This window comes from Canis lupus, chromosome 19 (genome assembly GCF_011100685.1).
Source record: "Canis lupus familiaris isolate Mischka breed German Shepherd chromosome 19, alternate assembly UU_Cfam_GSD_1.0, whole genome shotgun sequence".
Lineage (NCBI taxonomy): Eukaryota > Metazoa > Chordata > Mammalia > Carnivora > Canidae > Canis > Canis lupus.
In genome coordinates, this window is record NC_049240.1 from 19,676,182 (window position 1) to 19,699,113 (window position 22,932).

The following is a 22,932-nucleotide window of genomic DNA, read 5'->3' on the forward strand; positions in this document are numbered from 1 at the left end:
AAGAAGCAAGTATTCTGTAGAAGGGTGCACAATAAACTATAAAGGTCACTCATGGTCTAAAGATCCCACCCTTACTCCTGAACTAGCACTGACCTCTCTTCCTTGGCCATGCTTCAGCAAATTTTTCCCACATACCTATTTATGACCCTGGCTAAAGCCACCTCTTCCATCCTTGATTCTTTTAGGTCAATCATTCTTCCTTCATACCTTCCTTGGGATGGCCTGAATCTATCCCCCACTGGGCTAATCATGCCTCCCTCTCTTACCTTTGTTTGTAGTTGTTCATCTAGACTCTTGCCACCTGCTCTCTTTTTATACAGTGTTTTATCCTTTGAGTTTTATTAGGTCACCAACTTTGGCTGTTTGGGGCTTTTGGTCCCATTCACTAAACTGTGAGAGTGACATCGGAAGGCTTACGGGTAGCAATAACTGAAGGGTCAAGTACAGGGATATATGAACAGAAAGAAGACATAGCTTGGAGGACAGTGGGAAAAAAATGAAAAATATTAATAATGTTGATTTTCACTTTTTCAACATTAAAAAAAAAAACAAAAAAACCTTTTTGTGCTTTATCTCCCAAAATTAGTGGAAGAGTTCTCATCATGATTCACCAGTAGTTCAAGATGAGCCTCCATGCTGGTTTCTACTCTTCCATCTGGCCTATCAGGAAGTCCTTCTTTGTATTTCGATTTGAATATCACCTTGTCAGTGGAGCTATCTCTGACTCCAGTGGTCCCTCATATTCACAGAAGATATGTATCAAGACCCCCAGAGGATGTCTGAAGCTGCAGATAGTACCAAACCTTGTATATGTTTTTTCTTATACATATGACCTTATGATAAAGTTTAATTTATAAATTAGGCACAGTAAGAGATTAATAATAACTAATAATAAAATACAACAATTATAACAATATAGCTATAATAAAAGTCATGTGAATGTGGTCTCTGTCTCAAAATAGCTTTTTATATGTACTTGTAATGACTGAGATGAAAAAATGCCTGCATGAGGAGACAAAATGAGGTGAATGACGTAGGCCTTGTGACAATGTTAGGCTTTTATTGACTTTCTGATCATCTGCTTCTAGACCGTGGTTGATTGGGTGTTGGAGGGGGTAAATGAAACCCTGGGAAGTGAAACCATGGATAAGAGGGAATCGCTTGGGATGCCTGCATGACTCAGCAGTTGAGCCTCTGCCTTCAGCCTAGGGCGTGATCCTGGGATGGATCCTAAGATTGAGTCCCACATCGGGCTCCCTGCATGGAGCCTGCTTCTCCCTCTGCCTGTGTCTCTGCCTCTGTGTGTGTGTGTGTGTGTGTGTGTGTGTGTGTCTCATGAATAAATAAATAAAATCTTAAAAAAAAAAAGAGGGAACTACTTTGCCAAATCCCACATCTCCATCACTTCTAGGTTTGTGTTTCTGCATATCATTTATCACCATCCGACATAGTTTATGTTTTACTTGCCTGTTAATGTTTCATCCCTCTCCAGTTAATCTTCTGGTCCACCAGGGCATAAGTCAATCGGAGAAGGACAATCATTACATGGTTTCACTCATATGGGGAATATAAGAAATAGTGAAAGAGATTATAGGGGAAAGGAGGGAAAATGAGTGGGAAAAATTAGAGAGGGTGACAAAACATGAGAGAATCCTAATTCTGGGAAACGAACAAGGGGAAATGGAAGGGGAGGCGGGCGGGGCGATGGGGTGACTGGGTGACGGGCACTGAGGAGGGCACTTGATGGGATGAGCACTGGGTGTTATACTGTATATTGGCAAACTGAATTTCAATAGAAAACACATATATGTAAAAACAAAAAAAAGATTAGGTTCTCAAAAGATATTGACTAAGTGAATTATTGAATGAATGAGAAAAATAAGTCAATATTTTTATTATATAACCTTCTCCCTCTCCTCAAAGAGAAATTTAGTTAATAGTGCTATTCTCTGTAGGCAGTTTCAAAGACACATTTTCCCCCTGGCTCATTTGTATGCATCATGGTTTTATTTTACATGTTTCAAGACATTTAAGTATTAAAAGTAAACAAAGTTGTTGAAAAAAACACAGTGAGGGGCTCCTTGGTGCCCTAGACAGTTAAGTTGTAGGTTTTTAAATCTGTCTCCTCCATTTCTTACAACTATAGTCAAAATGAGGTAGATAATTCAAATCCTTTAATATATTGATTTAAATTCCTATCTGGTTTTAACAGAAGTTACCACTGCTAAGAAATCATCTCATCTGGGCTATAAACAATGCCTTTTGCTTATGATAGCAAGATCTTGCTTTAACTAGATAGGTGAGATTTTTTAAAAAATATTGAAATATGAGGTCACATTATGAAAAATTTGTGAATTGCCTGTTGGAGTTATGCATCTAGTTGACAAGAGAAAACTGGAGGCTTCATCCAAATCCATCATGGTCTCCCTCTACCCACTACTGCCCCCCAAAATAGATAAATAAATCTTAAAAAAAAAACTCATGAGAGTTAAGATTTTTTTAAAAATTGAATTAAAAATTTTTAGATATTTAAGGATTATAAAAGATCTTGGAGAAAATCACATTTGAGGAGTACATTAGTCAAACAATTTTAAACATAGATTTAAACACTTTTAAAAATTGAAGCTACATGATAAATTTGCCTTACTGTTATTAATTTGCTATGAAATCTTTAGATTACAGATAATATAATAATTCAGGGCCAAGAGCAGCTTTCCTTTAGCCAAGAGGTGCTTTACCTCATCCATATAATGCCAACTGGAAAAGTTCTAAGACAATCACAGTGACATTCAGTAGCCTCTGACAGACTTTAATGAAGTGTGATGAGATGTCTAAGATACCATTTTTCTGATAAAATACTAATGATACAGAACCATCATTGAGCAAAGGGAAAGTTCAGTATTAAATGAGAAATTTCATTAAAGTATTATTTTTTAACAATTTATTTATTTTAGAGAGAGAGAGCACAGGGGGTGGAGCAGAGGCAGAGGGAGAGAGAATCTCAAGCAGACTCCATGCTAAGCACAGAGCCACAGGGCTCAATCTCACAACTTTGGGATCATGACCTGAGCTGAAACCAAGAGTCAGATGCTTAACCAACTGTGCCGCCCATGTGCCCCTCATTAAAGTATCATTATAATCAATGGACGCATGAAACTTTACTTTGTCATATGAAAATTAGTTTAGGGAATGTGTTTTGTCAGCAATTTATAATTGGATTAAATCAATCTAAGATTTTGAAATACGATTTTGTAAAATATATTCAAGAGATTTTTTTTTCTTTCACAGAAGGAGTATTTAAGATCATCCACAAAGGACTAGTTTTCAACACTTTGAAAACTGATACTGAGAATTCCAGAGATTGAAATAATTGACTACAGGTTTAGGTCTGACAATAATGAGGGGAAGATGTCATATAAACCAGAGGGTAAAGTCCACAAAGATCCTGCTTCCTTTTTACTGCCAAATCCATTGCAAGCTATGTCTGTCTACCCACCTCAGAGGCTTCCAAGAATTCAAAATACCCTGGCAATATGTGAGGCAGTGGCCTGCTTCTCTTGTTAACTTCCTTTGTCTCAACCTCTCTCTACTCTCCCATCACCTCTCTTTCCTATCTCACTGGAATCATATCCTTCCAGAAGCACTGTGTTAAACAGACACAAGCATTTTATGTATATGCAACCCTTCACACACACACACACACACACACACACAGTCTACATTATGCTTATGTATATACATTGTATGCTATGCCTATATAAGTGCTTCTATAAACATCAGTACCAATAAACTAATTTATAGACCCTGATAACACATTGGCAGAAACTAAAACATGAACTATAAAATCAACACATCAACGTATTACAATTTTACTTGCCAACTGTACCTTAATAAAGCTGGAAAACAACCCCACATATTTCCCAATTGAAAAATACATAAATGATAGATAGATAGATGCACGATTTTTAATTATGTACAATTTATTAATTCCAGATCATTGAAGAAATGCTACTAATATGCTAGGACTTAAAAATAAGTGATACACTATAATCTGTTTAAGAGTATTATTTGTTGAAAATTTTGCCTGAAGGTTTAAGTTTCCTTTATGTTATTGATTTAGTTAACGGGATTTTTTTCTTCATTTCCTTTGAATGTTTTCCTATTTTTGGAAATTGTAGAAATTGATGTTTTACTTAATCTACTTGTAAGGAGCTTTTTAACATATACTTTGTGAAAGGGAGAATCATAAGAGGGATGTTCACACAGAGAGCGTTTGTTTTTCTGAAGCAACATTAAAGGTGGATTTAAGCTCAGCATAAAGAACACCATTTAAGAACACCATTTCCGAAGTCATTGGCACTGTATGATGAAAAGTATTCTTGAATGATATCCTCACCCTTCAAAGGGAGTGTAGACATATTCTCACATCTAACCATCAGGCTCATTTCTCAAGTCAGTTTTTAAAAAAGTTACCTGCATTTTAATTGTCCAAATTAAAGGATAAGAAAAGCAGTCATAATAAAACGTTTCCCACAAAATCATGATATAGTCTCAATGTTTTCATGCATCAGAATAGGAGCTTGGCAGTTTTTTATCCAAGTCTCCAAATTTCTAGAACTATCCTTTATACATCAACTAGTTTATATATAGCTGAAGAGGTTTGTGTATGTTCATTTCTGTCATCAAAATGTCTTCTGTTACTTTGAAAATCCTTGTAAATTCCTCTGAGTGTTCCATACATTCCATACAGTGGCCAATTTTGAAAGACCCTTTCTTTTTTAAATAAAATAGCCATCAAAATTCTCTGTGTCTGCAAAGGGTTGAATTCAGAGAGTAAAGTATTTCATCCTGAAAGCGATGCTATGATGTGGATAAAACGAAATGAAATGTAATGAAAGGAATCTTTAGGCAATGAGAAAAATCTATCCCCAAAGACACTGTATAAATGCTTACTAGTTAAGTCTTCAAGCTATGAGTCATGACCCATGATTAGTGAAGTATTCCTCCTCAGCTTTCAGTAACCATGAAGGTAATTTTTATAAGAGTAGTTTTTACCCTACCCATAGTGATAGCTAGAAAAGATAAACTCCTACACAAGGCAGAGGTGGGGGCAGTGAGGGAGGAGGTTACGATCTGCGTGGGAAGCTGTAGGTTGTCAGGGACGCTTCACAGTCCGAGATGGGGCTCCTACTCATCTCATTGAGCAGTAACCAGCCACTTTTCAGTTGCCTAGTTGGCCCCGTTCTCATTCTCTCACTGTCAAATCCAACACATATGTTCAAAAAACAGCTTATGGTTCTTATTAAAACAACGCTTGAGTTTGTATCAACTTGCATCGACAAATACAGTAAATTATTAAGACTTTCTTCACACACACATCTAATCATTCAAGCCATGTGCTTCTGTAAATATCTTGATTTGCTCCGTTTAAAAATAAAGATGCTGTGTCACTATATATATATAAATATATATATCCTTCAATATATCTAATTCAGCATTTCATTAGAAATTCTCCAAAGCCTTTGGTCATACTGTTCCTTGTTGTCACCCACAAGTAATTTCTATCTTTGCATTGCTCAGCCTGAGGCTGTGGCTCTCAAAATTATCTTAGCCGAGAATACACTGCCCTGCAGAGGCACTTACCAGACAGAAAGTGATGTTCTGAATTTATTTTTCTCTTAAAGCTGAAGTCTTCATAAAAAAAAAAAAAATTGATTAGTTTTATTTTACCAAAGACCACACAATCTCAAATGTCCATATTCTAAGTTTTGTGTAAATATATATGTGTATCTGTGTCTCTCTCTATACTTGTATGTGTGTAAACACACACATTCACTCATAGAGAGAGAGACATGTGAAATGAATAATAAAACAGAAGTCACAGCAGTTCATTTTCACAGCCTGTTTGTCAATTTTATAATCCTACCACCACCTGAAAAGGTATCCAGTGGACAATACTAACCCAAAGATCTGGCACATCCATGGTTGCCATAAAGAGCTTGAAATGATGATGAAGCCATGTGTCCTTGTCACATTAGAAGCCCTTTACCTTCTCATTAATACAGGGCAATGAAACTGAGTGCAGTGCTTACTCCTCCAGACTTGACAACCTGTCACCACAACCTGAGGAGGTACTTCCTCTTTATCCACAATTTTAGTACAAGCTTTTGTGGCCTAATTTCCAGAAATTAGCTCCCCTTCCAATGATGACTGTGATATTTCTGAGAGCCCATGGGAATCATATAGCATATTCTCCAGGACAAAGGCTTCAAGTTTTCAAATTCCAGCAACCTTGTCTGCAGTCACTCAACTGCTGTGGCAGAGATGACCCTCATAAGTTTGTGATCTTCTGAGAACACCAGTCCTCCAGGGTAACTCTGATGATGCTCTTTAAGTGGCCTTGAGGAGTATGGCTACCCCATCTAATTCCCATACCACAACTAGGACTGGGATGTAATTTTTTTATTAAGAATTTCCTGATGAGTTGAAGATAACAAATATAAAACTCAGAAAGTACCTTACAACTGTGATTGGAGACCCAAAGATGGCCTTTTATAACCCTGTGTAACCAGTAATAAGGGGCAGTATAACTTATGACTCATAGGAAGTTCAGATATCCACTCCTCAGGGTTCATTAAAGGGAAATGTTCTCTTCTACCCAAGCCTATTAATAAAATGTTTGAGATGATGTAGAGACTTTATAGGCAGCCTCTTTAATCCTCACAACAACCCTATAATAATGATAATAACCATCACCACCAAAATAATCCTTTTTTTTTTTTTTACAGATGAGGAAAATAAGGTCTTAAGAGGCTAAAAATTATCTTGCTTAAGATCACAAAGCCAGGATTTGAAAACCAAAAGTGTCTGACTCTCTCACTTCAGGAATCTAGAGGCAACTGACACTCTGGTAGTGGTCAGAGCCTTAACTTCAAAGACACGATTTAATGAAATTCAGATAGCTTCTTGAATGAGGGAGATGGGAGGGTACCTTGCCATGCAGAAGGAGTCAGATGAGGGAAAGCAGCAACCATATTCTGAAGGCTAGAGGAACAGCTGACTCTGAAATGGCACCTCCTATTGCAGACCTCCAAGTTTTGACAGTGTTAGAGTTGATGCACTCTAAATCCAGATGAAAAGTCATTCCTCCAGCTGCACAAGTGCCACAGCTCCCTCACCTTGAGGCAGGAATCCCAACAGATCCTAATTCTGCATCCCCAGTATCATGTGCAGTGGGTAGGAAGAGAAAGAAACCTGATACTATTTCATTGTTCTTTAAAAAGACTGCTAACTCTGGCTAACTCTGGGAAAGGAAGTAGGGGTGGTAGGAGGGGAGGAGGACGGGGGGGGGGGGGGGGGGGGGGGGGGGGGGGGGGGGGAGTGAATGGGTGACGGGCACTGGGGGTTATTCTGTATGTTGGTAAATTGAACACCAATAAAAAATAAATAAATAAAAAATAAAATAAAATTCAAAAAAAAAAAAAGCTTCCTTCTTATTCCAAAGAAAGTCCAATCTTACAGGTAAGCATTGGTTAAGCCATGATTCATCTGATGGCTTTGTGGCTTGGATTATGAAGGTGAAGATATATATGACCCTCGAACAACATGGGTTTGAACTATGTGGATCTTTCTCAATAAATACAGTACAGCACTGTCAATGTATTTTCTCTTATGATTTTCTTAATGTTTTCTTTTCTCTAGATTATATTATTATAAGAATATAGTATAAAATACACACCACATACAAAATATATTAATTGATTGTTTATGTTATTGGTAAGGCTGCCAGTCAACAGTACGTTATTAGGAATTGAGTTTTGGGGGTGTCAAAAGTTACATGTGGATTTTCAACTGCATGGGGGCTTGGTGCCCCTAATCCTCACGTTGCTCAAGGGTCAACATACATGTACACATGCACATATGTAAAATTAAAAATTACAGTGCTATTTTATAGAGATCTTGAGAATGATGTGGACACTATAGAGCCAAAAGTCAAAACCTGGGGACCCAGAGGCCAAGGCTAATAATATGGTAAGTTCCATAAGAGTATGTTCACCACTAGAAAGAACAGAGGCCAGAAATGAAGAAAAAAAACACTAAGTCTATACCAGTGAGCAGTTAGGAGTCAGGCAATAAGGGCAAGGCAAATTTCTTATCAGTGATACATACAAGAATACAAGTTCTACTCCTTAAAAATATGGATGGCAATTTGCAGTTGCACTTCCTTGATGTAATTAACTTCATGACAGATGGTATAATTCTTTGTACTGTCATGCAGATTTTACAACTACTCTAAAAACAGCAATTTTAATGGCATGTTACTTCATTTTATCTGCTATATCAGATTATTTGATGCAATTGCTTCTTCAAGTTGTAACACTTCTACCTTCAAGATTCTGCAAGCTCAACAGCAATTTCTGCAGAATTTATGAAGTATATACTCAAGTTAAAGTCTAAGCTGAGAAAATGGAATGCCTTTATGAGATTCTATTGCAGAAATCTCTATCCTAACAACATGATATTATCTTTAAGGTGATGAATACAAGCCCAAGATAGCACAATTCTTCCCCACGGGGGGTATAAATGTGATTCCTAAAGATGTACAAATATACCTAAACCACATATCTTAGCTCTGCCCTCTAGGCATAACTAAACTTGACTTCATAATCCTAATTGTTCAGACTAATAGCCAGGGATCACCTTTTTGACACAACACTTTCAGTCTTGCAGAACCATCACCGACCAAGCAGCCCTCCTATCTAAAGAACAGTGTCCCTATGATAACACTAGAATCTGCTCTACCTAAACAATCTCCTTCAGGAAGTTCAATTTTACTGAACTTTCCAGATTCTGACCCAATCCAACTTAATGCTTTTGTTCAACTGCACTTCATACATGATTTTGAGTCATCCTTTCATTGATCAAGCTTATTAACAAATGGCAAACTGAAAAAATCATATTCACTGAGGGAATTTTCTCATGTCAGAGATTGTGATTCTTAATCCATTCTGTATACCTTTCTTTAAAAAAACAATAATCTCCAATAAGAACATAATTATTTCGTCGATCCCTTCTAAGTATTTTCAAGTCTACTTTACTGTAACTACCACAGTCATGTTTACCTTAACTCATCTTCTTTTTGGCCAGCTTGGTCTTGTTGTCTACTTATAACCATCACAGCAAGGAGTCAGAAAGAATTTTTAGTCTGAGACGAGACCTTTGATCTCCAACATGTCTATTCCAAGGCCAAAGAAAGGTCCTGGAAATTAGATAATAATACAGAGTCTTTGACCTTTCCACCTTCTGTTGCTCACGGCTAACATGCCTAAGCCTCACCTAACCCTTGTGGGGTTCTCCTAACAGTTAGTTGGTACATACTGTGCAGATTTGTACAACTTTCCACTCATATAGACACAGATCACTTTTAGGAAGGAAAGAATTAAGTAAAAGCACTTTAGTTTCTCCTCCCAAAGGGTTCTGGATGTAGTAGTTTTACTTACTCCTGGCCCTCATGGCTGATTCTAAGATGTGATAACTGACTCTGATCCAACAAACTGTGTGAATACGTTGGCCTGTTTCTCCTTGGTTCTCATTCCTGAATTTCTCCAGTAACCTAATCTCTTGATTCACTGTTTTGGCTGAGTTTTCCATACCAGTTGGCAAGTCAGACTATCTGTTATCCCACAGAAAACATCCTGATACCCACAGTTTACCCACATAGCTCTTGAGAAGTAGCCGAAGCTGAACCTATGCTGAGACATTTCTTATTAAGTTTCCAGCAACTACAGGAACACTTGCTTTCTGATTTCCACTTGTTTGGGGATAGCTTGCCACCTTGAGGAAATTACCATATTTTTTTAAAAGTTATCTTCTAAACTTTGTTTGCAGAAAGCCTCACCTCACTCTGTTTTTCTCTGTTTAAACTTTTAGTCTGGATTCATTCCTCAGGGATGACATTGGCAATATGTCCAGAAGAGAGTGTAGACAGCACCTCATATGAAAATATGAACGAGTTTCACACTCTGAAGCTCTTTTATTTCCACATATCATCCCCCAGAAGGATTTGCTTAGGTAACAAGGTAGAGATGCTTTTCTTTGGAAGACTTTTTCAGAGGTTTCCTTGTAAGAAAAGCAACGTGAGTGAGGAAAGAGCCCAGCTTTCTGAAGAGCACAGGCCACAGGTATCCAGTGAGTAAGCACAAGGGAACAGGGAGCTGCTGGATGCTCTGGCTCCCTGAGGGGCTAGGGACAGACCGCTAGAACCATTCTCTCAGGGGGGCAGTGCAACATGGCTTTCTGAGAGAACAGAAGTGAGGAGCCTGAGTGGGCAGGGTGTTTGTCAGAATTTAAAGGAATGATTTCAGAATGAGGCAAGAAGTGCTCCAGACCGGCTTGAGGGATTACAGAGCAGATGATAGGGGATTGATGGTGTTGCTTTGTTTATTTTTCTCAGAAGTGAGGCTCTGGGCTATGCATTAGATACCCTTTAATTTTTTTTTTGAAGACAAAAGTAAAATCAGAATTATAATGTAATGTTTAATAGTTATTGTACATTTTTAAGTATCTGATAGGGCAGTCTATCAGTTTCTGCTATGTAGCAAATCACTCTAAAACTTAGTGATGTTATAAAACAAGCAATTATTTACCTTGCAATTCCATGGATTGTCAGTTGAGGCTGCGCTCACAGAGGCAGTTTTGGTCTCAGTGGGACTCATATATATATTTGTCATCAGTAACTGGCCAGGCTAGGCAATCATGCTTTGGGGGGTTGGCTGGCCATTAAACTAGATGGAAGGAGAGGGAGCACCCGGGACACATGTCTCTCCTCTTGATGAGAAAAACTGAAGTCACATTGCTTCTCCCATCAAAGAAACAGAATCTATTTCTCTATTCCCTGAATCTGGGCTGGCCTTATAGCTTACTTTGGCCAATATATACAGGAGGAAAGGAATTTCTGAGCCTAGACCTCAAGAGGCATATGCTTGTTTCTGCTCCTCCTTTTCAGAACTCTACCAGTTGCCAATGAAACATTAATGTAATATCACAGAAATGTAAATTGCAATCTGGATGAGAATGTGTGGTCTGAAACTGGCTATTTCAGGTACAGAATCAAACTTACAAAATATTTTGTTGCTTCAGTAACTTAGGAAAACTTACTATCTCACTTTTCATATGACATCCATGAAGTACGTTTCTTGAAAAATGACAGGCGTTTAGGTTGATATCCTTCTTGCTTTGATTATTGCAGGCTTATTGTTCTACCTTATGTGCAGATTCCTTATGCAAGTGGCTATTACTATGTGACTTGTAATCAAACAGGCTTTGAATTATGGGCATAAGGAATTTCTAGCATAAACTGAAGAAATTCACAGAGACCACTCCTCTAAAATCCTTCGAGAAAGACTTTGAGTCTTGTTACCAGTGACACAAGACAGAATGGAAGCCTCAGAACTGACATAACTCAACAGCCAAAGGAGATATTTCTGGGGTGGTTCATGACCTCAGACAGAAAAACCATGTAGAATTACCTCACAATTCAAGAACAAATCCAGAACAAACAGTGACTAGGAGAATTCCCATGGCTTCTCATCCCAATTGGAAGGTAACCACACAGATCAGTTGGGAGAAATGACAGAAAGATGCTTGGCAAAGGTATAAGTGGAATACGAGTGGAATATATTTATAGCTAAAGATGTCTGAACCATTTTGATATTCCCACACTGAGAGGAAGAAGAAAAAGAGGTCCTACAGGAGCAGGGAAAAGAGAGAGATCAAATTCTGAAAGCCCAGTGAACTTTGAGAGTTAAAAATAAGGCCATAGATTCTGAAGCTGGACCCAACAAATAAGAATTCAGTAGTGGAAATAATCAGGTTCTCCAATTATAATCAGCAAATATCCCACTGCAATTTATTCTGACTCTACATTTGCCTGTTAATCTGAACCTCAGTTTATAGGCTCCATTAACTGATCAGACTTCATTAGGATGAGATGCCTCACAAATTAGAGAAATACTTACCTCTGGCAATTCACAAACCCTGCCATGGATAGGCAATTAGAGGGCTATCTCCTTGGGAATCTCTGTTTCTTGAAATGGGTGTTGTTTATACAGTATATTCAGTTTTTGAAAATTCACCAAGCCAAATATTTATGATAAATGCACTATTTCTAAATGGTATACATCAATTAGCAATCTAAAACAAACAAACAAACAAAAAAAACCTACCTCCTAAATTCTCCTAACCTTGAGGTTTGGACTTTGCTTTGACTGTGTTGAGAAGAAACATGTAGACACAGGTTGTAACCATAAAATACTTTATAGATAAATGAATTCTCCTTTTCACACACATTACCTATGGTCACAATTTTGAGATGAAAGAAGGAATCACGCAGACACTCCTGGGTGAGCCTGGCAGAGGGTGCTGGCTGCAGTGACACTGACCAGTGAATAAGGAACTTTGGGTTCCTGCTAGATTGTGAATAGACTATGGGATCAAAATGAATATGGACCTCCACATTACAGAGGTGACATAGATTTTACCAGCATGTCACTGGAAATGTTCCATAACCTTTTATTGTGAGAAGAGCAGTCCGAAGGGCAAAATCATTACATTTTTGGAAGGTGTAATAGAGAACACCCCATTTGTCCACCTGTGAGTCTTTCTCCTGTTGTATCTCCTTTACTTTTATATTACTACCACGCTGACACAGGACATTTCACTTCTGGCACATCTGGTCACCAAATGTGTGGAGGCTTTCTTCCACAACAAGCAATTCTCTGTCATACCAGCAATGTGTCCTCCAATTCAGCTCATATCTGACACTATCTGCCCAGAGATAGTGTCATATCCCACAAGTCAAGGGCTCTGTCTCACAAGACCGCCTACTTCCAACTTCAGAGGCCAGTTGCAAATCCAGATAGCCACATATGCTTCTGAAAGACAGGTTATAGATTGGGAGTTCCAAAAACCCCCTCCTTGGACTTCATTCATCAGTCCCAAGTCCAGGTTTTTACCTGTCTTTCTGATTGACACACTATAAATGGGAAGTTCCCACCACGTCAACCTTGGTTTATTTGCTAGAGTAGTTTATAGAACTCAGAGGAACATTTTACTAGATTGCTGGTTTATTATAAAAGGCTCTGACTCAGGAAGAGTCAGATAGAAGAAATGCATAGGGCAAGGTATGGAGAAAGACTGTGGAGCTTCCATGATCTCTCATAACATACCACTTTCCCCAAAGAATCACACATTTACCAGCACAGAAGCTCTCCCAAACCAATCCTTTTTAATGGAGTTTTAATGGGTTTTTAATGGAAGCTTCATTATAGAGGCATAATTGATTAAATCATTGGCTGGTGTTGATTGAATCAGCCTCCAGCCCCACTCCCCTCCCTGGAGGTCAAGGATAGAAAGGAAAAATTCCACTGGTTCTCCAGGCAAGCTTAGGTAAGGTCCAAAGCTCACTCTGTTAACTGACACAGGGTAGCTTTATGGCTCTCATCCCTCAGGAAATTTCAAGGGTTTCCAGAGCTCTGTGCCTGAGAGGAGGACAAAGTCCAAACATAAGCTTCTTATTATAAATCACAATATCATAGAAGGTCTTTGCAGGTAAATGTCATGCCTTATCCATCCTCAAGGGAACTGGAGTTTGTTTGACTGAGGCGCCACACCATTTGACTCTCTTGGATGTATTCAAGCAGAGAGGTAGGACAAAAGGGATTGAAATGATAAATGGGCAGAGGGAAATTGGAAATGGTGAAGGAGTCAGGTTAGTTTTGGATTTACCTCTTATCCCAACTGACCTTAGAAACTCTTGGTTGATTTGTGAAACAATCAATAATCTGTGTGGGATAGTGAGAAAAGTATGTTTCTGAGACACACAAACCAGGGTCTGAATCCTAGCTATGCTGATTACTTAGATGATACTTCAGCCCTTGCTTGGCAGGACTGATATTGGATGTCTCCCCCTACTCTTGTTCAGGTCTCCCCTCTCATTGGCTGATGATTATGTTGACCCAGACCCAGTTGTCAAATATTTTGAATATCACTTTTGCTTCTCTGAGTTTCATTTTCCTCATGGGAATAGGGAACTAGTGATATGTTGTTTACTAGTCACTATAAAGAACACATGATATAATTCAACGTTTCTCAAACTTCAGTATTCATTAATGAGATTCCCTCTCATATCTGGAGATCTTATTAAAACATAGATTTTGATTCAGTAAATCTGGGGTGGGGTCTGACATTCTAACAAGTTTTCTGCTGGTCCAAAGACTTCACTTTAAGTAGCCAGGAGATAATGTTTGTAAAGTATCTGATATACAATAGATGATCAGAAATTATTGCTAGTCATTATTCCCAGTCATCATCATCATCAAACTCATGTATGTGAATTGCCTCAATTTATAATTGCCATGTAACACAACAATGATAATATAAGTTATTAAAATTTATCCAAGCTAATTTTTATAATGAAATTGGCTTAATTTCAGCAATGGGCTCTGCCCATATGTGTTTATTCTTTATATTACATGGATCATTTATTCACAGTTTTAAAAACCAAAGAGAATGACCATAAAAACCTCTTCAATATATGTTATTTTTTTCCCTCCATTTTAGTAGAGAAAGGAGTGACTATATAATTTATTAAATTATAAGAAGTGTTCTTAGTATCATCCAATCAGAAATATTATTGCCAGTAATAGTAATACTTGTTATCTTCATTCAGTAACAAAATATTATAGCTAATAATAATATAATTATTACATGTATAGAAAAGAAAAAAACTGGAGGAATATGCAGCAAATTACCTGAAAATGGTGTTTTGATAGGAAATCACCGCTTAATATCAGAAATTATTTCTCCATTTTTTTTCTCATTCTATGTAATATAGTCTTATAACTCTTAAACTTGGCATAATTCTCATGTTTGACACTTGTAATTAAAAACTTAAAGGAGGGGTGCCTAGGTGGTTCAGTCAGTTAAGTGTCTGCCTTTGGCTCAGGTCATGATCCCAAGGTCCTGGCATTGAGCTCCTCAGGCTCCCTGCTTCTTCCTCTCCCTCTGACACTCCTCCTGCTTATACTCTCTCTCTCTCTCTCTCTGTCTCTCTCTGTCAAATGCATAAATTAAATCCCTAAAAAAATTAATGGAAAATTTATTATTATGTTTAGTCCTTGGGTGTGCTTGACTTTCTGGAGCCTGAGCATTTGTAAAATAGACAAAATTTTCTTAAGAGAGAAGTACTTCCCCTTACTGTCAAACATTTTCACAGAACAGTGAAGAACATGATGAGATCAGTTTTTCCTAAGACCTACTTACTTCTTGACAGTAAATTTGGCATTCAAGTATATGACTTTTTAATTTTGCTTAGAGTTTAGCTCTTCTAGGTCTTTAATGCTTTGGTTCAAGAGCTGAATGAGTTAATATAATTCCACAAGTAGAATTAACTAAAAGTAGACACATTTGTGGACAGAGAGGATTGTATTTTTGATATTTTTTCTCCTCAACTATACAAGGGACCTTAAAAACCATAAAACCAATCAAAACGGAAATGTGCTGTTTGTTATTTGGGGTGATACCAAATTATAGAATCTTTGACCTGGGATGGGATTTTAGGCATTACCTTGTCCAAATCTTAGGTAAAAGAATAGAAGCCTTTAGGGGTGAAATGAATCTAATTTGTAATAATGCTGTTAGAATGAATGCCACTGGAGAATAATGAATTGGTTTAGTTTAAACTTTTATGAACAGATCTCAGCATTTTTTTCCTTAGTGTTTAAAATGATTTCCAATACAAGCTTTAAAATGATTTTGTGTTTCAGTGCTGGAGGTAAAGTTTTACATTTGTTATATAATCTTCTTAGTCCTTTGGGATAAAACAATGAGGACCCCTCCCAAACTTCAGCATGGTAAATGACTTTTCTTTAAAATAATCATAAAGCTAATCATTTTAGTAACTGTTTTTACAGTTTCAAAGTTCCTGTCTATTCCCGAGTGCACAAACCCCACAATGCTGTAGATGTGGAGTTAAGATCTGAAGATCACATGAAGGCACTTGACTGTAAAGAAGGGTCACAGAAGGTGGAAATCACAGCTTAAGATCAAAAGTTATTTCCCCATTTTAGATTTTCATCTAAAAACAAGAAACTGCTAGAAGAAAAATATCCCTTCAAATAGGATGTGTAGGGCTTCCAATACCCAAACTAAATTTTTACACAGATGGGGATGTGTAAATTATTTAATGCTGATCTTATAGAATTTGATCCAGAATGCCTGACTTCTAAGTTAATGCTCTTTGGGTGGTAATTCCTGTAAGATAGAAATGATCAAAAGCAAATTTAATGTTGAAAACAGGTATGGTTCCTGAATTTGGCTGAGAAAATACATTTATGTATATTGAAAACAGGATGGGATGCAGTTGTGGTGAGGGTAAAAGTCAAAGGGGTTGAGTGTCAGAGTTCTCCTGGGACGTCTCAACTTGTCAACACCTAAGGTTGTCTTTTAAAGATCACCACATCTTTGGGCCTGGCGTACAGTGATAACTGGACTTCGGTCCCAAACAGCTGCATTTCTGATTTATCTACATCCGTGATTCTCATCCATTCTTTCATCCTCTTTAGAAAGGAGATTTATGCCCCTTGTCCATCCTAATTGTTTGCCTGATATATCTTCTTTTTGGCAGAATTTTTCAGAGAAAAGTTGGTTCCAGCCCTTCGGAAAAAGCAGAAATGTGATAATTTAGTGGTTTAAATCATATGTTGTTTAGCCCCTGGTTATCCATAACTGGAATTTTTAAAAAGCATTCACACACACAGTAAGGAGGGAAAACTCAGCAAAAGTGTATAGAATTACTAAATTCCCTAAAACTATAGTTCTATTGGGAAAAAAAAGAACAGAGAAAAAATCAAATTTAACCATTATATCATAAGTATAACAGTTTCCAAAGTTTTATGAATGAGTATTCAGTTTGCAAAATGATGACAAATTATCTGTTCTTTATGTCAGTTTTTATCCAGATGAGGTTTCATCAAATGGCAAAGTCAGCTATGCTCCTGATTGTTATGACAATTTGAATCCAAGAGGAAAAAAAACACATTTTTTTATGAAGTAAAAAGACCAAATTAAAAACTAAGTTTTATTACCAATAAACTGGGATGGGAGACCGTAAGGTATAAGCCATATTACCCTTCTAGTTTGATATCCATCCAGCTGAAGCTCCTGGCACAACCATCTCTGTCCTTTAAGTAACATTACAGGTGATGTTCTTAAGTTATAATAAAAATACACTCTCTGCTTTGACTCTCTCAGGGAAACAATAAGGACCAAAGTTTGGCAAGAGGCCATGGCCTCCCCTTGAAGGACTCTGGAGAGCCATCAAATGTCCCTAATCCACAGAAAACTCTCACTGAATAGAAACAAACTAGCTTGAACAACTCCCAAAGAAACTCTACTTTAACAGGACTAACATTGCCAGGTCGGCTTTGTCATATTTCTTAGAAAACCTTATGGTGGTGAAGCCTTTTTAGTGAATTCTTCAACTGTAAGATTTACATCGTCTTCATTCAACCTCCATTCTCACCCATGGAATGGAATCTGGAATGTTGGGAAATTGAGGTGGTGGCAGAGAGGGTGAGGGGCAGGCCTGGAATGGTCTTGAAAGCAAGCACGTGGAAGCACTTTGCTGGTCTTCCAGGACACCTGGGGCTGGCCCAGAAGGCGCAGCTGAGGTCTGGGGAGCCTTGTTACCAGGTGACAAATTCTGCTCATCTTTCCAGCAGATTGGATTTGCCCTTTCCCAAGCCCAGAGCGTGGAAACCTCCTTCCCTTAGACTCTTAAATACTCTTGGTATTATTTCTGGATAAAGGAAAAAACACTGAATATGACTTTTTTCCCCCCTCAACTCAACTCTCAATAGCCTTGTCTCACTTCACTAGTTTCATTTTCCCCTTCTTTCCCCTTTTCCCTCAGACACTTGTACCCTCAAGCCATGTGAAATTAATTTTGGATCAATCACTTTAGACACTAGTCTTCAAGTTTTATTAAAATGTTTTTCAACTCATTTCCTTGTTTTTCCCTAAAGGTAAATCACTAAACAAAACACTCTGTGAACTGTAAAAATAATTTGGTCAGCAAATAGCAGCTTTTTCTTCCAGTTGATTTTAAGTGACCTAGAGGTACACCAGAAGCAATACAATGCTTTGTGGACGAGTAACACCTTTGTTTCACGGTGGTGTTCTACAGAGTCCAGCGTCCTTCTTACAGTTCCAGTGCAGGTGGAGGTAACAAGATCTGTCTTTGTGTTTTATGAACTCTTTTTTCTCCAACATTTCATGGGGTAAATGAAAATCATGTCTTATATCATTTTCCACTGACTAACATCACCATCCCCACTGTCCATTCCATAGTTTTTAATGGAAATAACCTTCCTGCATAAACTTCAGTATACTCTGAAACAAACTTCTGTGCTTTTTCTGCATTCTATAATTTATGTGGTCATCAAATGAAGAGGTGCATAGCTTCAAACAACATTGGACACACTTTGTGAACACTTGAAGGTTTTAATGACAGCATTTACATTGTGCATTTGTATAGCACTCTGTAATTGTAAAAGAATTTCAACAAAGGAAGACATTAATTAGATCTAGTTTCCAGTTCCTGTAAGAATGACTTCATCACCTTATTGACTTCATCACCTTTTGCTATTTGTTAATAAACATATTATTGCTTTTTTGGTATCACACTAAAATGTCATATTCTTGTGAAACATTATTTTTTTCACATGGAAAGAAACTAACAGGGTAAATGTCATTTTGTGTAATTTAAAAATACTTTTTTATTTTTTTAATTAAAAATTTTTTAAAGATTTTATTTATTCATTCATGAGAGACAGAGGGGGGGAGAGAGAGAGAGAGAGGCAGAGACACAGGCAGGAGGAGAAGCAGGCTCCATGCAGGGAGCCTGACATGGGACTCGATCCCGGGACTCCAGGATCACACCCCAGGGCCAAAGGCAAGCACTAAACTGCTGAGCCACCCGGGCTGCCTCAAAATACTTTTTAAAGATAATACTCAAAAGACTTTAGGAGACCTTATAACAATGATATTTTTGTATCAAATGTTTAATAACTCAGATTAAGTACAGATTGTTGACTTCCTAGTTTTGTTTAGATTTTTTTTTTTTTTTTTAGGTCGAGTATATGTACAAGCTACATGGCATTATGGACTATTTTTTCTTTTGAAAATTTATTTCAAAGTAGGCATAAAGAAAGGCATAAAGAAAAATATGATGAACATTCATGATTTACCACCTAAGACTGATACTTATAGCATTTTGTCATAAGAAAGATAATGCTGAAGGTCCCATTGTGATTCATCGACTTTGAAAAGTGTGTTTGTAGAATTGGAATTACAGAAGTGGGATCCTCATTAACTCACATTGTCAAGTCTGTTTTCCTGAAGCTTGATGCCTTGTGATGAGAGCTGGAGTCAGTCAAACAGGCAAATTGATATACCCATGTTCTCTCCAGCATATTGCCAATATGCTCTTTGCTGTTTACTTAAGCTCATCATGATTACCTGAAGAATGAATACTTCAACATAAAAAAATGGTGCAAATAACCACTAGTGATTACTATTGGGTACTTCATCTGCCATGATCTAATTCCTGAACTGGCACAAATTTTTTCATCATTTTAGAAAGGTTTGCCACTGCTAATAATTATATAGACTATTTTCTTGTATGGTGAGAAAAATATACATAATTCCTATTCTGTTGTGCCAGTGAAACAATATAGAGACTATAAATACAATTTCCCCTCTACATAAAAAAAAAAAAAATTCAGCAACTTTTTTTTTTTTTTTTTTTTTTAAGGTAGTGGGCATATTTCTAAATTACTTTGAAGGATGAGTATTTAAATGTTAACCTGGGTGCTAGCTCTCTCAGGGAAAGAAATAGGAAGATGAAACAGAGGAACATTCCTAGAAATGAGTGTGTGACCTATGTGGTCCTTACAGTAAATTATACTAATTCTACTTTTATGTTTGTGTGTTGTGATCCTATTAAGCTGATAGAACTTTTCCATTAAGTGGGCAGGTTGATTTCCTGTAGTACTCCTGATTGCTTGATGAGGTGTGTTGTTTTCTTGTGTTTCCATTACAACATTGAGACTAAGAGGGAATCCTCTGTGGTATTTTCACATAGGTTATGAATCTTTTATCTGGTGGTTGTATTTGTATCGGAGAGATGAATATTAATAGCCTCTTGGCAGCAGAGTGACTTTCTTAAAAAAAGGGGTTTCCCTGTGTATGGGTGGATTAACCTTTCAAAATATATGTTTCTACTTAAACCACTTAGTTACTGTTTGATTCAAAGAGTCATAAAGACAACCTCTCCACATCTCTGTTAGACCTTGTAGTATGCTTACCTAGATCTGAGAGGGACTTTCAGTGTAGAACATGGTGAGTAACATGCCGGGTGCCTTTACTTTCATTTTGCTTGCTTACCAGAGTTCGCTGTACCTTAATTTCTTTTTTAAATACCTAAAGTTTTCATATTAAAATGGCATGTGCGATTGATTATAAGTTTGATAATAGCAATTAGCATATGGTTTCGTGTATTCCAGGTGGGAAGATAGAACTTATGAAATGTAATAATGTGTGATGTTCTCCTTTAGCATTTTTATAGCTTTTACCAGATAGCTTCTTTGTCCACATCATATAAACAAGCTTTTGAAATGACGCCTTTAACTATATGAATGTTATCCTATTTACTTTATTATTTCTAGAAATTCTGTCAATAGTAACTAAATTGAAGTACTTGTATGAATAATTTAACTATCCTTTCCATCTCTTACGGGGGTGAACAATCTTGACTGAGGAATAATCAGTGCAGAGAGTCATCATATCCTTCATGGTGCCATGTAATCATATTGAGAGGCATCAAAGGGTCTTAAAAAGTATATTTCTAGATATAAACTCACTAGACTGTTTTAGTCAAATAGTCAAATGTTCCAAAGGAAAGACAAAACTAAACTTCTTTGGGGGTATTTTAAGTGTAAATAATCAAAGTGACATCTAAGGAAAGTTCATTTTAAAAGTCAGGGATGGACAAAGGTAGGCTAAGTGTCAGAGCATAAGGACCAGGTTTCACTAATCTAGCAACATGAAATTTCTGTCTTGGCCACAAAATTTCTTGCTGTGGAATGCTAAGGGACTTCATTCTTAGGAATCAAGGTAATGCCGTGTTGTAGAAACTCCAAAAGCCCTCTTCTAAACAGCACAGCATCCACATACCTAGCCCTGGTAGTGTAAGGCTTGAGCAGGGCCTCAACAGTATGTGTGAGAAGTAAGTACTTGTAGGACGGGTCAATGTGAATTCAGTTTTCAGATATGCTCTCCTCAGTTTTTTGAGGCAATCTTTTTGTTTGTTTGTTTGTTTTTTTGGAGGCAATTTAAAAAAAAATCAGAACTGTAAATATTTCCAAAGCCCAGAAAATAAGGGGAAACCTATCTTCTCATTTTCACCTTTCCCTTTCTACCACCCTCCCTTTATTTCTCTCTGTCTCTCTGTCTCCCTCTCCACTTGCTTCTACTCTCTCTCTCCATTAAATCTACATTTTAATCAGTATATTATTAGCTTCCAGTGTAACTTTTCCAACGAAATTTGTGTCTACTGTATCACTTCCCAATTTAAACGAGGTAAATGACACATGAATGAAGAAGAAATAATAGTTTTTGAACATGGGAAATTGAATATTAAGCTGAGCTCCTCCTGTTAAAGGAATCTGAAGCATATAGGTCTAAAGGAATAATATAGGAATAATACAGGAGAGACAGGTATCTCTATGCCTAGTGCGTCAAGATCCTTGGCCCCTGACTGATGGACTCCATGGGGTTAGGACTCCTAATCCAACCAGTGAGGCCCAGTGGGGGTCAGGGCAGGGAGGAGACCAAAGATGCTTACTAAGTGATCTGTCAGCTGAATACTTCCTGCTGAGGATAAAACCTTAGGCCTCATTTTCACTGTTAACTTTTAAAAAGTGTTCTTTAATGCTCGATTTTTAGCACTTTAACTACCATTTTCTAAACTTTGTATCCTCATTCAGAATAGATAATGAGGATCCCTCACAGGAAAGCCTGTGGGTTACAGTTGTTTTCCCATCTGTTAGAGCTGGGACAGTTTGGACCTTTCAAATATCATTTTCATGTAGGATGAAGGACTTAGACTAAAAGAAACGTACTTTACGCACATACGTCCTCAAGTCTCTAAGAAAGAGGCAAAACTTTAAAATGTCCTTCTACTGAAATTGCGCAGAGCATGAGTAAAAAATTACTTTTATTTGAAAACACTGCCAAGATTAAATATCCCTACGGTTTTAAAATTAAGACAACCTATGGGTGAAAATTATTCTAGTGGCCATGAAACACAGTTTCAACAAATGGATCCTTTGATTGATCTAGGAAGGCAAAAAAACCCTGGATGACAGAGAAGTAGTCACAGTGGGCAGTGAGTACACAGTTAATAGATTATTATGATAAGTAATCAAAGTTGATTATTCTATGCTTTTGTATAAATTCTGCAAGAAGAAATCTACTAAGCAGCATTATTCATGAAATATGTTTGGAGGTAAATTAACCCTTTAATAGTTTTAAATTAAATCTTAAATCACAAATATGGTGTAATGTTTCCTTTTGATGCGAGTAAGTATTGACAAATAGAATAGGTTATGTTCTGGTGACTAACAAAGTATACACTTACAGTTTATATCAGTATATTTTTCAATAGATTGCCATATTCACTTTTTATCCTTCAACTTTAGAGAATACATCATCAATTTTCACAAACTCTTCCCTAGAATAAGGTGTTCAAAAGTCTTCTGGGAAGATAACTTACATTTTTTGAATTACAAAAGGCAAAACAGCTGGGGATAC

The 22,932-nt window shown here is 37.2% G+C and overlaps 1 protein-coding gene across 2 annotated transcripts in view; it reads left to right on the top strand.

The window, feature by feature from the left end:
* Positions 1-17,625: 17,625 nt before the first annotated feature.
* TNIP3 (TNFAIP3 interacting protein 3) overlaps positions 17,626-22,932 on the top strand; it is a 102,950-nt gene continuing 97,643 nt past the window's right edge. For both annotated transcript variants that reach the window (XM_038564764.1, XM_038564765.1), the window contains exon 1: positions 17,626-17,751. In XM_038564764.1, the coding sequence (XP_038420692.1) occupies positions 17,650-17,751 (102 nt within the window). In that variant the 5' untranslated portion in view covers positions 17,626-17,649. The remainder of the gene's footprint in view (positions 17,752-22,932) is intronic.